The sequence below is a fragment of the Medicago sativa genome, chromosome 1 (assembly GCF_051527215.1).
Source record: "Medicago sativa cultivar Bolivia chromosome 1, Bolivia_mono, whole genome shotgun sequence".
In the NCBI taxonomy this organism is placed as follows: Eukaryota; Viridiplantae; Streptophyta; class Magnoliopsida; order Fabales; family Fabaceae; genus Medicago; species Medicago sativa.
The window spans coordinates 76062797-76081407 of NC_140749.1; the positions used below are offsets into that span (position 1 = coordinate 76062797).

At 33.6% G+C, this 18611-nt stretch overlaps 1 protein-coding gene across 1 annotated transcript; it reads right to left on the minus strand.

The window, feature by feature from the left end:
- Nucleotides 1–6119: 6119 nt before the first annotated feature.
- On the minus strand, nucleotides 6120–8457 carry LOC146957498 (putative glycerol-3-phosphate acyltransferase 3). The gene is made up of 2 exons (XM_085736837.1): nucleotides 7673–8457; nucleotides 6120–7228 (listed from the first exon to the last, which is right to left on the minus strand). The coding sequence occupies exons 1-2, from the start codon at nucleotides 8393–8395 to the stop codon at nucleotides 6323–6325; spliced, it is 1629 nt and encodes a 542-aa protein (XP_085592963.1). The 5' UTR covers nucleotides 8396–8457; the 3' UTR covers nucleotides 6120–6322.
- Between the last annotated feature and the right edge of the window lie 10154 nt (nucleotides 8458–18611).

Genomic DNA, 18611 nt, shown 5'->3' on the forward strand with positions numbered 1-18611 from the left:
GCAGCGCTCTTTTTAAAATGTCGCCAAACCATTAGTTGCTAATATAGTAATATGACCAAATTATTGAACTTTAAATCAATAACTATATGATTTTTTTTCCCAGTTATAAGTGTTACATGTTGCTGCTACATTAGGTTAATGTTTTACTTACCAAACTTGTCTAACAAGAAGCATTTTTTTAATACTACAAAGGAAGTATTATATATTTATGAAGGGTCTTGTAACAAGTGTCCTAAATATATTGTTTAAAGAATGTATAAAAGGAAATTTTGTCTTTGAAATTCAAGTCAAACACATGTAAAAGTCATAACTAAACAATTTTCTATGTAAAATTGCTACTTTTGAAAACTTGAACAATGCTCCAAAAATACTTGTTAAAATTTTCCGAATGACAAATAAAACAAGGGTAGTGTTAACTTGTAGCAAAGGAGTATTGAGTGAGTTGAAGCCTAAACTTATGGATCTTTGTATCATTTGAATGCATGCATATTACAAACTTATATTGCAAATGCATGCCGTCACATTCAATACCATCACCTCAGGTTATTAATACTATATGACTACTACTGGCACAGACTCACTTACTAGATCATCAATATTTGATGTAAAAGCTTTGAAGCCTTTTTTTAATATATAAATTCATAATGTTGAAAAAATTAGTTACGTTGCAACTTGGTCTCAATAATCTCTCCCTAGATCTGCGGCAAAAGTATATCACATTTCACATTATAAAAGTTCTTGTGCGGCTATTACAGCCTTTGGAACATGGTTTTGGTTTATACTACTACTACACAAAAAATATATGCATTCGTTGCTCATAGACTCAATGTTGCGAGATCGATATAAACAACATAAATGCTCGGCCATATGTAATGTTAGTACCTAATTAACTTCCATGTTTTAAGCTAATACCTTTTTTTATGAGAATTTATGCTTATATACTTCACCACAAGGTAGGTGTGGATATAATATTTTATGGGTCATGCTATCGATTGTCTCCGGAACATTGGTTAATGATATCAAAAAAGTAAATTACACAATTTTCAATTCAATAATTTTTATATAAATTCCCTTCGGAAGCACCGATTATTATTTCCCATGTTTTATTTATGCACAGAGTTGAAATATTTATGAATGAAATCGGTATATCTTTTCCCATTTGGCCATTCCCATCCTCTCCTCATATTGCGATCTATCTGTGTGCAGGTTCGCATTTTAAGGGTGCATCATTTATGGCAACATTTATAGAGTTGCAAGGTCACGTATATTTCTCAAATTGTTCTTGGCCGCAGGGTCAATTGGAGTGTGTTTGAACTTTGAACTTGCAGTAGTAAATTTTAAATTAATTATTGTTTTAAAAGTTAATTTTAATTAAATTAATTATTTTATGGGTCTGGCTAACAAATGCCTTTAATTTTTTTTTTTTGCCACTTGTGACATTTTTTTATCATTACATTTCTTAACCATATAGCAAACGCCCAACGGAAATTTAACGAGAGCTAGTTGCAAAGAGCATTTGTGAATTGTGATGAACTGGATACATACATGTAGCGACAAAACTGTAGTATTGGACATACTAACTGAAAGCAGTATGGATAGTTTAGGCTAAAATGAAGTAACCACAAGTACCTAAAATACCTAAATACCCCTGTTACTTGCTACCCAAGTAACCACAAATCAGGCCCATAGAAGACTATAATAAATACAACCCTTGAGAGCACTCTCAAGGCATGACCAATATAATACAAACCCTAATACGATTATTGTACTTTTTAGCAAGTACAGTTGACGCCGTCTGTGGGTGACAGGAGGGTGTAATTTTATGAGATGTTCACCAGTACACTATGCTACATACAGTAGAAACTCTTTAATTTAATACTCGGTAAATTAATAAACTCTCTAAAATAATAAATTTGTCCGGTCCCGACTTGGGCCAATGTAAAAAATTGAAAAACTCGATAAAATAATAAGATAATAATTTTTCGGGAGATCCCTTTATAATTTTTGGTCCCAAGAAAATCATAAATTAATAGTTCATAGAAACTGAAAAAAAATATATTAAGAATACATTAAACACATTTGTTCCTCTTGTTTACATTTACTGTACTTCAAAAGTCATTATTGATTTCCAATGCATATAAACACAATAGTTACTAATTTACGTTGAGTCCCAAGGTTCGCTACAACGTAATTCTAAGAGGCATAGACTAATTTGCCTTTTTGTTTGGTATGTACAGTATAATTACTTAAAAACTCTTTAAATTAATAATTATTAATTTATCGATAAATTAATAACTCTCTAAATTAATAAATTTCTTCGGTCCTGACATTATTAATTTATAGAGTTTTAACTGTACTAATGATTATGAAAACTTCACTATGTTTCATGTGTTGCTTTGTTTTCTGAGCATGTCGTCCCCATCCGACAACCCCATCTCTGGTGATGCCTCTTGGAATCAAAGAATTCTACAAAACAAGGTTTAATCAATTTCAGATAAGAACATTATTTTTGCGCTCAACAATTTTTTTTTTGAAAGATTTTTTGTGCTCAACAATTGTTTAATCAAATAGTATATTTTGAGACTATATATATTATTTGATTTGAAGAAAATTTATTGCCAAAATATCTTGAGAAAATATAGAAAATTTATCGCCTAATATATTTTGAAAAAATATACTATTTGATTTGAATTTATCGCCTAATATATTTTGAGAAAATATACTATTTGATTTGAAGCAAATTTATATTTCGAGGAAATATACAATCAGTTTTACAAATATCCAATTCGCAAGACAATGACAAAGTTACGTCCACGACGACAACAACAACAAACAAATGGGCATATTGGTACCACTTTAATAGGAATGGGTGAGCTACTCCTAATTCAATAAGTAGGCGAGCTAGTCCTAGTTTAGTATGAGAAGGATTAGACATCTGTAATAATATTCTATTAAATTGAAGTGTAAAACAAATGTCATCGTTAGGAAAAAATTTCATCTACTCTAGATATCCTGTGGGACAAGTGAAGCGTAATATTGTTAAAAGGTCGCATAGGAGGGTTCTGTCGAGGAAAGCCTTGGTATTTAAGTGGTTCAGATGACCCACCTCTCTTTCCTAGGAACCCCTTTTATGTACCATTTACTTTGCGAGCTGAGCTCACTGCTTAGTAAAAACAGAAATAATAAATTAAGTAGCTTCAAACCCACGTAGAAGAATAAAATTGGGCTGAATACTTAGTTCTAACTTCATAGGAAGAAGTAAGACATAGAGGAAAATGGGGTAAGGGAGTCAGTTTGGATTTAATAGGAGCATGGTAAGTTAATGGGCGATGTAGTCATGAGTTATTAGGAGAACAAATAAAATTGAATAAGATATTTCCAATTTAGTAGGAGAATGAAGAGAATGAGGAGCAAAAAATATAGGCAAGTAGGAGGAAGACAGGGAGTAAATATTAAATATGATTGAGTATGATGATTAAGACTCCTTTATTTTGGAAGTTCGGAAGTAAAAGTGATATTTCAGATAAATCAAGCTTGGAAGGCAAACAAACCCGCCAAGGGCGAGATCAAACAAAAGGAAGAACTCGTCGAAAATCACGCTAGAATGAAATGTAGAAAGCAACCGTCCCACCATTAAGTGCCAAATGATAATACGTGGAGTTATTCTAACCTTTCTCGACCGTCGATATTTGTTTTGCAGGTTTTTAACGAGGCGCCCTATTTTCTAAAAACTACTCGCCATGTCTACTTTATTCTACATGGAAATTTTGCAAAGACTTTGAAGCATCCTGTCAACCCCCCTGTGGCTGTGAAAATAAATACGTCAACCCCCCGTAGCTCTGAACTGTACGTCCTGTCAACCCCCCGTGGCTCTGAACAGTCTTTTCAACCCACCGTGGCTCTGGAAATAAATATGTCACCCCCCGTGGCTCTGAACGTCCTGTCAAACCCCCGTGGCTCTAAACAGTCTTTTCAACCCCCAGTGGCTCTGAAAATAAATACGTCAACCCCCCGTGGCTCTAAACGTCCTGTCAACCCCCCGTGGCTCTAAACAGTCTTTTCAACCCCCCTGGCTCTGAAAATAAATACATCAACCCCCCGTGGCTCTGAACGTCCCATTAAACCCCTCGTGGCTCTGAACAGTTTTAAACGTCAACCCGACAAGTGGGCTCTGAACGTTGACTCGGAAAAATACGTCAACCCGACCAGTGGGCTCTGAACATTGACTCAGAAAAATACGTCAACCCGGCCGGTGGGCACTGTACGTCGACTCAGAAAAATACGTCAACCCGACCAGTGGGCTCTGAACGTCCTCTGCAAAAACGAGCAACTCACCAAAATTCTACACAACATGTTCGCCTACAAAAATACAATTGTAAAAAATAAAGCACAAACTATGCTACAAGATTCTACGCAACACCATAGAAAAATTCAACTCGTCAACATATTCTCCATAAACACCACAAAGCATCAACAATTATCAAAAGATAAATCGCCAGCAAATGACTGAAGGGAAGTAGCATTTGCCAACATGACTTAAATTGACGCACCACAAAGCTAAATAAAGGTCACAATAAATAACCGGAAACAACATTGTGATCGCCCAAAGGAAACCGAATTAGAGATACCATTGAAAAACAATCGACAAATCGAAGTAAAATAGAGCGCGACACTACAAGAAACAAAAAATAAATTGCAGCACAAATAGGAGACTAAGAAATACTAAAATACAAAGGACTAAGAAAGACTCGCCCGCTTCAAGTTACATCAAAAATAAAAATCTCAAGTATTTAGGACGCCATGTACAAACTCGCCCCGATAAATTACATCAACAATGAAAGTTGTAGAGTACTGTAGCACCAAAAAGGGCTCGTCCAAGTTACTGAGTATTATATCGCCAAAAAAGGCTTTCCCATACCATACACCCACGAACCCGCCGTAGGACATGCAAATGCAGATATCGCCCATCTTCCAAAGAGCAACATTATAATTAGTCACTTCGTCTTGTCCCAAGACTCGTGCTTGGGAGCTGTGGACTATCGACTATATAAATCACCTCTCCTTGTCTCAAGACTCGTGCTTAAAGAGTTCGCCTTGTATTTCTTTCGCAATCTCGCCATGAAAAGTCGCCACAAGTGATTCAATTTATCTTGCCAAGACAAACCACTTCGCCTTCTCCCAAAGCTCGTGCGTAGGGGGCTTGGGAGTAGTCAACCTATAAGACAAATCGAATGAATGCTCCCTGGGGGGACTCCGAAGATAGGTGTAAATACCCTAGGGGGGTTCTCCAAGTTCAGATGATAAACACCCAGGGACGTACACGAAGTATAAGACAAGACATATGCAAAAAATTTAAGTAAATTAATCACTTCGCCTTGTCTCAAGACTCGTGCTTGGGGGGATGTGGACCGTCAATATATTCCCGAGGACCTAAAAGACCTCCAGAAAGACTTTTAGACCCTTCCAGAGGCCTCAACGCCCTCTATAAGGCTCCTAGGGCCCAAGGCGCGCCCTCTACAGGGCACCACCTCTATCTGCTTCTAGAAGTCTCTAGAACACGCCTAAAATACCTAAATACCCTTGTTACTTGCTACCCAAGTAACCACAAATCAGACCCATAGAAGGCTATAAATACAACCCTTGAGAGCACTCTCAAGGCATGACCAATACAATATAAACCCTAATACGATTATTGTACTTTTTAGCAAGTACACTTCCTTTGATCTTATTTATAAGAAACTTCTAGGCCAACAAAAGGTAATGTATCTGGTTAAGAATTTAGACCAAATACATTAACTTTTTTTGATCTAAATATCTCTTATAAATAAGACCGAATGAAGTGGTTGTTATCTTAGTTTTTTTTTCTTCATCAGAAACTATTTGTACTTGGATGCGACGATGGTAACTAAGTCAAGAGTTTGTTAGTTATGATTTATGAATAATTAAGAGAAGGAGGAGGGTCCTTTTCAATCGTTCAAATATTTTATTATTCACTTATTACATTGCGTTAATTACATTTCTACTTTATCGTACGTTTAGGCGGTGGCAAGCCCCAACCATATTAATTGCAAATTAAACGATTTTATAGATTTTATTTTGACAGATAAAATCAAAAAGCATTATTTAGATAAGAATCAACATTGCTTTTGCATTATGTAGTAGTAGTACAAAATATACAGCACAGATTGAAAGAGAGAAAAAAACCAACAATCAATTAAATCAAATAAAGAAAAGTAGAAGAAAAAAAGATGAACATTATTTTCTCTAGGTCCACGAAAGTAACCCTTTCATTTTCATTTCGTCACATCTAATAATAAGTTGGTTATTGTTGACTGTTGCGTGGTTTGCTGTTCCTTCTGTTGAAAACTACCCCTTCATTACCAGCTAGCATCAAATACTTATCTTTCCTTGTAAGCTTAGTACACTCAAATCCCAAAGTGTTACCAATCTCCGCTTGGATATGGTTCGCCACTTCAAACCTACATTCCTCAGCATTCTCGCTAACGCGTGGAAATTGTGAAGGACGAACTTGGGTCAGTAACTCAACCGTGTAAGCCGGGAAAGGATCGGCGAGGAAAAAAACCGGGTCCAATGCCTTTAGACCACTAGCAGTTGTACCATAAAACATGCTGACGTGTGTATCAACAGCAACTGGTGTTATCTCATCACACATTTCAGAAAACAAAGGGCTAAACCTTAATAAATAAGGTTCTCTACAAGTGGTCCCTTCTGGACACACAACTACATCCCCTTGTTGTAACAACGTTTTCATCATTTTTGCATCAATATCTCTATTTCTTGACAAACGCACCGTTTTAATTGGTGCTATTATCTCAGACATTTTACTTAAACTATAAGTTACCGCAATTAATTTCTTGTGTAATGAGAATGAAATGTAGAGTGGGTCTAATAAGGTTCTATGGTTACACACGTAAAGATGACCGTGACCATTGGATTTATGGGCATTTTCGGGAATTGATGATGTGAGACGGAGTCCACTAAATGTTAATAACGGAGTTGAGATTTTGAATGGAAGTGTGAATGCAAGTGTGATTCTAATAACGGAAAGGATTATTCCGTATGGAAGCCACATTAACATTGCTAATGACTTTAATGGAGTTGGTGTTAGGGCTAGTCTTCCATCATGGAAAATAAGAGATTTTGGGTATTTTTTTGTTGCTAGCTTTTTCCAACCTCTCTTGTCACCTTGTGAGACAGCATAGACTTCCTGATATAACAAAACAACTTATTAGTTTAATTCAAGGTCCAATATATCTAGAAAAGAAATTAAACAATAAAATATTGTTGTATTTTTTTTTTTAAGGAAGAAATATTGTTGTATTGTTTAATTGAAGTTCCAGTATACCTAGAAAATAAATTAAACAATAAAAATATTTGATTAATGTTTAAAATAAAAATTAAATTAATAGTTGGACACAAATGGTTAATGTACTATGGTTAAGGAAAAATGTTTGACGGAATTAAAATTTGTTATCAAAGTAAATATAATTTTATTCTCAATTGAATTTTAGATTATCAGATTCATTTTTATAAACAAATGTATTTATTATTTTAACAAATATTTGTCTTGTATTTCATCCTTAACACGACTCAAATAATTAAAATAAAATAATTGATTGGAGAGTGTAGTAATTAATTAAGAAAAACAAACCTTGCAAGAAGAGAAAATTTCATCATCATGAATGTTATTGAATCTAGTAATACCAATCATATCTAAAGAGCCTTTCCCTTCATGAACTTGTTTCAAAGCATGCATATTTTTTGTCTCATCCATCAACCCAACATAGTAACCACAAACCATTTTCAGCTCTCTACCAGCAACAAAATCAATTTTCAAATACTCTTTCAAGAAACTCTCCACCATAACACTAGGTAAATTACTAACACCCACTTTCTTCCCACCTTGATTGATCACCTCAAAAATTTCTGAACCAACATCTTCCAAGAAGAATTTTGGCAGAACTGATCTTCCAATTCTAAAGTTTTCTGCTTTGAGACCAAAAAAGCATATCATGACCATTATATTCAACCCCATTTTTTCTCCTGATAAAAAGATTAAAGGGTACAAAAGCACTAGCACAATGGCTCTAAGTAGTCCTCCAGCTTCAAATGCTACAAGCATGAAATATGGAAACAAAGAAGTGGATTTAAGTAAAGTGTTTTCGACGTCGAAGACTAACGTGTGATCATTGAGGTCTGATCGGTTAAGAAGAGATGAAAATTTTTGGTATTTGATATGTGATTGTGTTGTATTAGCAAAAGTGTTGCTAATAGTTCTATGGAAGACTATTAGGTTTTTGAGTTGCCTAAGGAGAAAACGGTACCAAAAGATGAAAAGAGATTTTAGGAAATATGCTCTAAACAATTTTGCCATATTTTGATAAGGGAATTTTCAGTAGTAGTTATTTTAGGTATGGTTATATGTTGTATGTTGCTGTTTTGTGAAGTGGGAATACCATGTATTTATAGAACTAAACTATACGGATACATCTCATTTATTACAACGAGTAGCAACTTGAGTCTCAACAGCCAGCTTGACACGATTTGGCCACTAGTGTGTAATGTATACTTTTCTATTTTTTAATTTGTTGACCAAGTTCCTAAGTTCATATACTAGATTATTTTTTGGACTAGTTCATATGATATATGAGCAGCTTTTTCTTAATGGTCTCATTAGCTAGATTTTATTTTATAATTAAAAATAAGCCATTGTTGACTATAATCACTGTCATCACACTCCCGGTTTCGTAGAGAATGAGTAATGAATAATCCATGCAATTTGATTTTTATGTAGATAATAAAGAGAAATAATAATTAACTGTACAAAAATAAATAAATTAAATGACTAAGTCGGCAAGTGGCTCTTATAGCAGGCAATTATGCATTGTAATAGAATGATTGATCATGTTTCCAACAGTTTTTTTCTTTATTAAATTTTCATGAGTGTTAATGATTGGAAATTTTGTAAAAACAAAATAGTCATTGGAAATTTTAACAAATCAATTTTATTACAAGATCATTTTTGTTGTTATGGGTTTTTCTATAACAGACGTCTTAAGAACATTATTAAAAAAGGGAAATGATTGTTGGTGCGACTTAGGTTCAACGAAAAAAAAACGAAGGTGGAAGATCAAAACCATCACCCCATGTATTGTCAGCATGCCCATGAGTTCTGCAAAAACCTCTTTGACCATCCAATACATTGTAGGCACATCATCGTTCGTCGTTTTTCGTTGCTAATTGCCTCGCACCAAATAGCAAAGCTGATTAAAAAATCATATTAAATGTTGTGTTGAAAAAAGTATTAATTTTTAAACTTTTAAAAAGTTTGATACATAATTTCTATAACAATATTTATATATTTAATTATTTAACATATGTCTTTAAGATACTATTTTTTTAATAAACAATTTTTCTTATTAAAGGAAGTACAAAGGGGTACTCCAACCCTTCCCGCAAAACAGAAAATCTAGGTCGAACACCATATAGTAAAATCTACCCACCTTCATAAACGGTTACAAAGTTTCCTTATGCCAATTTGTTAATATTTGGTTTTAGGACCCTTGTGGGTTAAAAAAAGGTGAGTATACATACAACTTTGTTTTCTGCATAAGCACAAGTTAGAGATTGAATTATGACCATCTGTTTAAGATGTCCGAGTATCAAAACGTTCAGACCAATTTACCACATGTTGTAGACATTTCTTTTTCTTCTCAAAAGTCTCTTGTTAGTTGTCTAATTTTGTAATAACTCTAAAGTTTCATTCTATTTCTCCAAAAAAAAAAAAAAAAAGTTATATTATAATATTGATTAGATATACAAGGCATCGGTAGTGTAGAGCTATTATATATTAATCAGCTAAGCATACCTAATGTCGAACATTGACCAACCAAAAATGGAAAAGCTATCATGGCATTATTGGTTTTATGAAGAAAAAAATAATTATTTTTTGTATAAGCAAAGAAAAATATTAATCACACCATTTAGTATACTGGCAAAAACACAAATTTACAACACACCAGTAATATATAATATATGTCTCACCTGCTCAATGCCAAGCAAAGGAAAAAGGTTAAAATAGAAACAAATTACAAATGTTTCTGAATTATGCCATAAGCTTATACCACATTTTTTGTTTTCTCCCTTAGAATTCAAGTCAGTGAGGTCTTGAAATGATTTAAGGTTTATCTCCATGTGTACATGCTTTTGCACTGGGTTGCTCAATGGTGCAAATGTCGGGTGACCGTTTGATTGTTTGGAGGGCTCAAATGGGCTCTAAGTACCTTATTTGGTGCTTCAGGGCTCTTTATTAGTACATGTGATATGTGAGTGAGTTTAGGCGCCTCATTGAGCTTTAACTAAATTTGTGAGTGGACTTTAGGTCCGAGGATTATGCCTTGCCTAATTCGGAACAAGAGGGTTTACAATTTTATCCTTTTAAAAATTACAATTGTAGTTAATAGGTAATAAAATATTTGTTGTGAGATTGTAGATGTAGGTATAAAGTGTCGGACCACATTCAAGTTGTGAATTGTATTTTGTGGGTGGGCTTCCTCTAGCGTATAGATTGATTTTGTTGCTTTCCCAACAACTCGTATCAAAGTCGAGGTTTTGATCACCGGAGAAAGATAATAAGTTTAACGTGTTGTGTTATTCATTTGAAGAGAGGTTAAATATTTTTAAATATACTTGTTATGGCTACACATTGAAGTTGGATATTCCTTGTTAGGTGAGAATGCTCTCATACTCTTATAAAATGAAGGTGGTGATAAAGTGAAGACATACGAGTCTTTGGATGAAGGGAGGATTGTGAAATTATGGATGTAGGTATAAAGTGTCAAAACACAATTAATTTGTGATTGTATTTTTTTAATTTCTTTTTCTTTTGTATGAGTGTGCTGCCAGTGTAGATATTCCTTTTGTTGCTTTCCCAACACTTATAAATTTCAATTAGCTTCCCATGATGCCTAATTATGAAAATCGATTGCAACATATTGAAATATTTTAACCACATTTCCTCTTTTGATTACAAATAACTCGTACTTAATATGAAATTATCGTTCTCTTGAAAAATCAAATCACATTCAATATCTAAAAATTTATTTGTTTGGAGTTTTCATTAAATTATTACAGTTTATTTAAAATATAACAACGTCCCTTCATTTGAGGCTGAGGGGCTCAAGAGTGTGTCAGCTCTTGAGTTTGACATAAGTTCAACCTCTACCTAATGCGCTAATGTTATGAACCTCCAATGCATAACATTGAGTTTTTGAAGTAATATCCGCTTTGGGTTTTATGTGAGCATCTCACGATTTTGCCTTTTATAAAACACGTTTCGTAGGAATAATTAGTGTGTACTTGCAGTAAGTACAATATTAGAAACTAGAGTTTAAACTATTTATGTGATTCATTGAGAATGATTTTAAGGGGTATTTATAACCCTTTGTGGACTTGTTTTTACGTGACTTAAGCCCCAAGCAAACTGAGTCTTAAGTCTTTTTGCTAAGTTCTAGATGCTTCTATAAACTAGTTGAGGCAGGCGGCGCCTCTGGAGGGGCGTGCCTAGACCTCATGAGCCCTTTTGGAGAGCGCCTAAGCCTTTCTAGAGGGTATTCGAACCCTTAGAAATATATTGACGGTCCACAACCCCATAAGTACGAGTCTTGGGATAAAACTGAGTGATTAATTATGGAGTCAATAGTCGAAAATGTGTTGTTTATAAACTACTTTTAAAGTCAATTTTCAAGCGATGCAAGATTTTTTGGTGTATCAAAGCAAACTGTATTTAGGTAAAAGAAAATCTGTATTGTTCTACTTCTCCTGCTGGCTCAATGCGTATCAAAGCACGGGAGATAAAGACAAAATTTCTATCTCCTGCTCGGATAACATCAATGGAAGGTGCATGAGAAATTGTGAATGTCAACGCAAAATAATGAAAAATAAGCGGTTACGTTTGTGCCGACCACGGTTTGAAGTATCTGTCAAACAATGCGCATGGGTGCTGCTTGCTGCTGGAGCTGGCAATTCGATATGGTCTTATGAATTTGGATGGCCAATTAAAGGAAAACACAATACCTCTCATGTGGGTATAGCTGACTAGCCAATGGCCCCATGCTTCTTTAAATACAAACATTGAAGGATTATTAATGCTTCATGAGTAATCCTTGCTTTTTTTTTTTGAAAGGGAGTAATCCTTGTTAAGAGTTATGAGATGTATGCTACGACTTATTGAGGAGCCCACAACACTAAGCGTGTTTTTGGTTGTGCGGTTGAAGAATTGATTTTGGTTAAAAATAATTCTGAATCAAAAGTGATTTGTGTTTGGATACATTCATTTAAAAGTGAGTTGAATTATAAATTTGTGTGTGAAAATCAATTTTTGATTCAGAAGCTACAAATCTTAGTTTCTAGCATAATCAATTAAGGAGGCAAAATCAATTTTACTTTTCACAAATAATCTCAAAACGGTCATATATTTAGGGATGAGATAATAAATGATTAAGAGTAGTGTAGGTAAAATATAAATAATACTAATATCATAAGTAATGATATTATTAGTTGTTTTGGGACTTGTAAAAAACTACAAAACGACACTTAAAAAAAATAACAAATGGAATAACATACTAACATTGACTGTTTAGAAAGAAAAAAAATCATTAGACCAAGAACAACCAAAAAAGTTAGTTTGAAAATCATATCTTCATCTAAAATCTAAGACATTAACTATATCAGCCTTCTCACATATGTTGTTCAACCTTACTCTTCCGTCCAATATGTGATTTCCAACTCACACATCAACATTCTCTCTCAAGTATGAGACTCTCCACATTCATGATTCATCGTCAAGAACTCCTCCCACACCTTCACCAAGTTGATTCAGACTATCATACTTCAGTTAGGACTTCTAGGGGAGCCAAAAAATATTGAGGCGAATCATCACATTATACTAAGAGCAACCACAAATGAGTTTGGACACCATATATTCATGCAAACCCCATAAGGGTGTGGTTGGGGGTTTAAGAGAGGATGGATGAATTTGAAAGAAAAAAAAAGGAATGATGAAGTGGAAGAAAAAAAAGCATTACGTCGTATATATATTTTTATTTTATTACATTTGAAGATATTAACTTTGATTTAATTTATTTTAGGTTATTTTAATTTTAAATTTTTAAAAGGATTAAATTATTAAAGGGACAATTTGTAGCTGAAAAATGTTCACCTAAAGGAAGGTTTCCTATAATTTTACAATATATTTAAATTTGAATTTATATTTGAAAAATTGAGTTGGTAATAATCATTTTGTCTAGAGAAAGATCCGACAAAAAAATAGTTTTTTTTTTTAACAAAATATAAATTATTATACAATAGTAGTTAACTAATAATCAACTCTTGAACTGTCTCTTTAAAAGAAACTATTGAGTTGTCTTTATATAATAGTATAAATAATATGGATGATCCTGTTGATACTAAGTTACTAACCGATATTTGATATTATATAATAGTATAAATAATATAGATGATCTTATTTATACTAAGTTACTAACCGATATTTGACTTTCTTTTTTTGTGGTGGTTGGGGTTTGAACTCCGTTCTTTGCATATAATATATATTGTCCATATCAACTGAACTAAGCTCACGAGGACACCGATATTTGATTTATTGATATGACAATCACACATGATTTATAAGTAATTTTTTATAACTTTCTTAATTTCAAAAAGAAAAATAAACTCTCCACTATTCCCAAAATCAATTGAGTTGAAAAATATATTTAAAAAAATCTAGCAATTAGATTCAAGTGGTTAGTGAACTCCACCAAAGACGAATTATTTAGGAGCTTCCGATTGAACTCTAGATTACAAGTCTCTTTTACATGAAAATCGCAGGTTTAACAAAAAAAAATATATAAAAAATAGAAAATAGAAAATACTAACAAGGAAGGACACTTATTAAGATGTTTAAAGCGAACAAAAATAACTTTCATACTAAGTGTCCTAGCATGAGTGCATGTCCCAAAAATTATAGGAAAATCTATGAGAAGATATAGGGCTGGGCAAATACGGGTCAACCCGAATTTACCCGATGAACCCGATCCTAGTTTACACATTCGGTTCGGGTTAAAACGGGTTACGGGTTAGACGAGTAAATTTTACGGGTTAATATGGGTATATTCGGTTCGGTTTGATGTTTTAGGCCCGTTGGAACCCGAACGAACCCGATCAAACCGATATAATATTAGTTTAATATTTATTATTAGTTTTTTCAACATAGCTTGAATAAAAAATTCGTTTCACAGCAAGGCTCAAATATGTTTAGGTCTTGCAACAAAAAAAATATTTGTTTAGGTCCAACACCATAACGTAAAACAAAATCACCAATTAGAAAAGAAAAGAAAAACTAGATCTAGATCTAGAACTAGATCCTTTTGTTTCTCTCTCTACGATTTTCTTCTTATCTGCGTTCCTGGGAAGCACTTGGGTGACATTATGTCACCGTGACATTAAATCTGGGTCACACAACACCCATTGCCACACAACATCTGGGCCACACAACACATACAACACATCTGGGCCACACAACACAACACCTTTGTGTGGCCCAGATTTAATGTCACAGTGACTTAATGTCACCCAAGTATTTTCCCTGTGTTCCTCATTTCTTATTTCTTCCTTTGCTTCTATCATTCTTCCTTCTTCAACGGTTTCTAATTTTTCATTGATTCCTTTCCTTCTGATTGTCTATCTCTCTCTGACATTTGATTCATTATTCTTATACTCCGATTCTTGTTTAGGTTATCACAGTTTCAAGTGAGGATTTACAAATACTTGTGTTGATCTACAAGTAAATTAACTTGTGTGAATCTAAAAATAGTTGGAAGAAAATACTGGTTGTTGTTTCTACCAAAGGAGGGGCTGTTTGAGGAGTAATCGTTGTCCTGTTGTTTTTTCTGGATTTATGGTAGTTATTGGATTTGTCACCATCTTCACCAACCCGTTGACCCGAACCGTTTCACCCGAAACCCGATCTACCCGAACCCGAACTACCCGAATAAAAAACTTGGTTCAATAGGGTTATTATTCATAACCCGTCGGTTTGGGGGTTTGGACCCCGAACCCGAACCGAACCGATGCCCAGCGTGTATTTCATTGACTTTTATTAAATTGTTATTATAATTGTATTGTATTAATGGTCAGAGGAGGAAATGGTCCAACACGGGTATATGGCCATGCTAATATGGACCATACACACCATAACGTAAAGACCATAACCCATGAAAATGGATTGAAGAAGGATCGTGGATTTTGCCTCCAGTTTTCCCATTCCTCTTGGTGTTCCTGCTGCTTGAATTTACAAGGGTTATGTACCATAATTAAACCACCTTATGCATCCATCCCATCAGTTTATCCTCATAATAATATAGTAGTAGTAATTACGTTGCTTTGATGTTCGTGCCACAATGTATACTCTAATTATGGGGCACGAAGTGTGTATTAATATTCGTCCATATGCATGAGGAATGGATATTACAGGCTTTAAGTATACATGAATAGAAGAACTTGTCCCAAGTTTTGAAGCAGATATACTGAATCTATTGTTATGAATGTTATTGAGTTGATTAGCATATATGAATTCTCCTAAGATTTGAAGCAAGTATTATACTGAAAAGTTCTATTCATATATTATATACTTAATAACGATAACTAGGTTGTTTCTTGGGTGAAAAGTCATATATCTTGGGTGAAATCTTTTTTTCATATACCTCTTGGGTGAAAACTAGGTTGTTTCTACTTGAATGAATCGAGTATGATTTATTAAATGTGAAAGGTAAATAAAATCAACCAAAGAGTTTAAATAACCGAAAATAAAGTAGAGAAAAAACCATCAAACCTTTTTGAATTTTGAGAAGAAATTACCTACATGAGAAAAACAACTAGGAATCGAATCCTTTCATTGTCCCCCTTTTTTGACGCACTTGTCTTCCTATGTAACTAGTTACACTCAATCACATCATGAAAAATGATTACTAATCAACGAAAACGGTGTGTATTTTGATTTGAGTCATGCTAACCCGTGCCCCCGAACATTGATGAAAGAAACCAATAAATAAAGTTTTTAATTAAAAAAGACATTTTATTTTTTACTTTTAAAGGATTGACTGCACAACTTCTAATGTAATACTTACTATATTTACTTTCTTATCCAGTGCTCCCGAAACACCGGTTAACATTTCCCTTTCAATTTTATGAAATCAAAATGTGGACATTTTTTTAAGGGGAAATCACAATGTAGACTTGTGAATGGTTAGAAACTCCAAGAATTTTGCTCTTCACCCAACACATTTTGCTCATTTCCAACTGAAATTTCAAAAATACTTCTGCCTGAGTTAACTCACACTAGTGTTAAATCTGCGTGACTTAACTCACGTTGTGTGAGTTAACTCACACAGCGATTTACAGAGTTTTACATTAGCGTGAGTTAACTCACGCATGGACATTATAGTCATTTCAGTTGGGAATGAACATTTTCTGTTGGGTAAAGAGCAGAATTCAAACTCCAATTAGTTGCTTCATAAAGTCACGGAGAAAATGTTATTGGAACATGAGAATAACCATGCTAACACTCATCCAAACGAAGGCTAGGTTCAATTCACTTACTCGTAACTCCTTTGTTGAAATAAGATTTGTCAATATCTTAGGTTATTCTTGATTTGATGAAGCATTGTACAAAATTTTGTTCCTATAATTAACGCCTCCTTTTATACAATGCGGAATTGATGACCTACGTATAAATTAATCAGAATTCTTTGGATTTGAATAAAAAAACCAACTTTGCTGACAATTATTTGTTTGGTCAGAAGAGTCCTCCAAATATTTTAATCTTGTATTGGTAATCATTTTCAAGATGTTTCGAAATAGAGAAAAGAGGATAGGCTCATTCGATAATAAAGATAGGGAAATTTCCTATAAGGAATTGCCATAGTCTATAATCATGTTAATAAATCTCAAATCTAATCCTACGCCCATCCAATCGCAAGGTAGATCCCACAATCTATTTGTTTGGGGGTGAAAGAGTGCTAGATGCAATGCTTCTTATTGAAGGAAAAAAAAAACCAGTTTTCCAATTGAAAATAAAAAAGGTCCGAAAATAGTTTATAAATGATGGGACTTCGACGGGAACAATATTAGGTTGGATCATCATATTGAGTTACTAGCAATCAATTCATCTTCATCCAAAACTTTAAGACATTATGTATATGAATCTTCTTACTTATATGTTGTTCAATGTTTCATTCCCACTCAAGTGTGTCACGTCCTTGATCTAACACTAGGAATCCCTTTTGCTCCTCGATCAAGTCGAACCGAACACTGATACTACTGATAGGACTTCTAGGGAAGCAATATTGTGTTGGATCGTCACATTAGTTAAGAGCAACCACACAAGTGAGGTTGAACACGACATCTACATCAAAAATCTTAATGCATTAAGTATATGAATCTTCTCACTTACATGTTGAATATCTCTTTGTTCTTTCAACATGAGACTTTTAACTCACTTGATAGATCAATGATAAAAATATATTACTAGTTCTCATTTCGGATCTCTTCAGATTTTCGGTGATCTATATGTATATTTATCCTCTTTTTTTTTCTTTCTTTCTATTCTTTGATATGTAGAACAACTTCAACGGTGGTAGCTGAGACACTTTATTGGTGGAAAACCCCATGCTTGTTGTAGTTTGATTTCAACCTCAGATGTTGTGCGTGTATGCCGATTTTGTCTTCACAATTATTGGTAGAAACTCCAAAATATCCTTTATCCCTTTAAAATATTCTTTTCTCAAAAAAAAAAAATCATATTTTTCTTTTGTTTTCTAAAATACCAAGTTTTGTGAGTTGTCTGAAGCAAAAAATCATCTCGGACAATTTAAAATTTGAGCTTTAACACCAAAATTTCAAAAAGCTCAATCTAAATTGTTTGAAACAACATTTTATATTAAAAATATTTAGCCACAGTTATAACCTTGGTAATTTGCAAAAAGAAAAGGAAAAGATTTTTTTTTTAGTTATTACTTAAAAATTATAACCTTGGTAATTTGCAAAAAGAAAAGGAAAAGATTTTTTTTTTAGTTATTACTTAAAAATTCTGAAAAACTCATTTCAATTTTATGAATATAAATATGTTACGAGAAACTCAAATTTATAGCTATCCAAAAACATATATTTATTTCCGGCAAAATGGAGAAAGGAGGTGAAAATTTGGAGAAGGATAAAATTTGGATTTTTGAAAAATATGGGGGTGGGAGATAAATTGTGGAGGCATAAAAAAATTCTAACAAATATGCATCTAAGTTTTGGATTAGTCTTGAAAATGAACCAAAGGGTTGAATCTCCAAATACGTGGGCTTTATAACCAAAAAGAACAACGTGAACTTTGCATTTTTTTGTTGTAACTTCTGTTAGTAGTTTGATTGGTCCACCCATTGCTTAATCGAGATAGTCTAGTCGACTAGGTGTAGTGTGATATTTGAACAACTAAAATTTGACGATTATTTGAACAACTAAAATTTGACGATTATTGGGGCACCGTA

What these genes read in the sequence shown, in the direction of transcription:
- LOC146957498 (XM_085736837.1), bottom strand. Translation starts at nt 8,395, where the DNA reads ATGGCAAAATTGTTTAGAGCATATTTCCTAAAATCTCTTTTCATCTTT. An exon ending in AAATTTTCTCTTCTTGCAAG is followed by an intron (nt 7,229 to 7,672) that starts GTTTGTTTTTCT and finishes TTGTTATATCAG; the next exon opens with GAAGTCTATGCTGTCTCACA.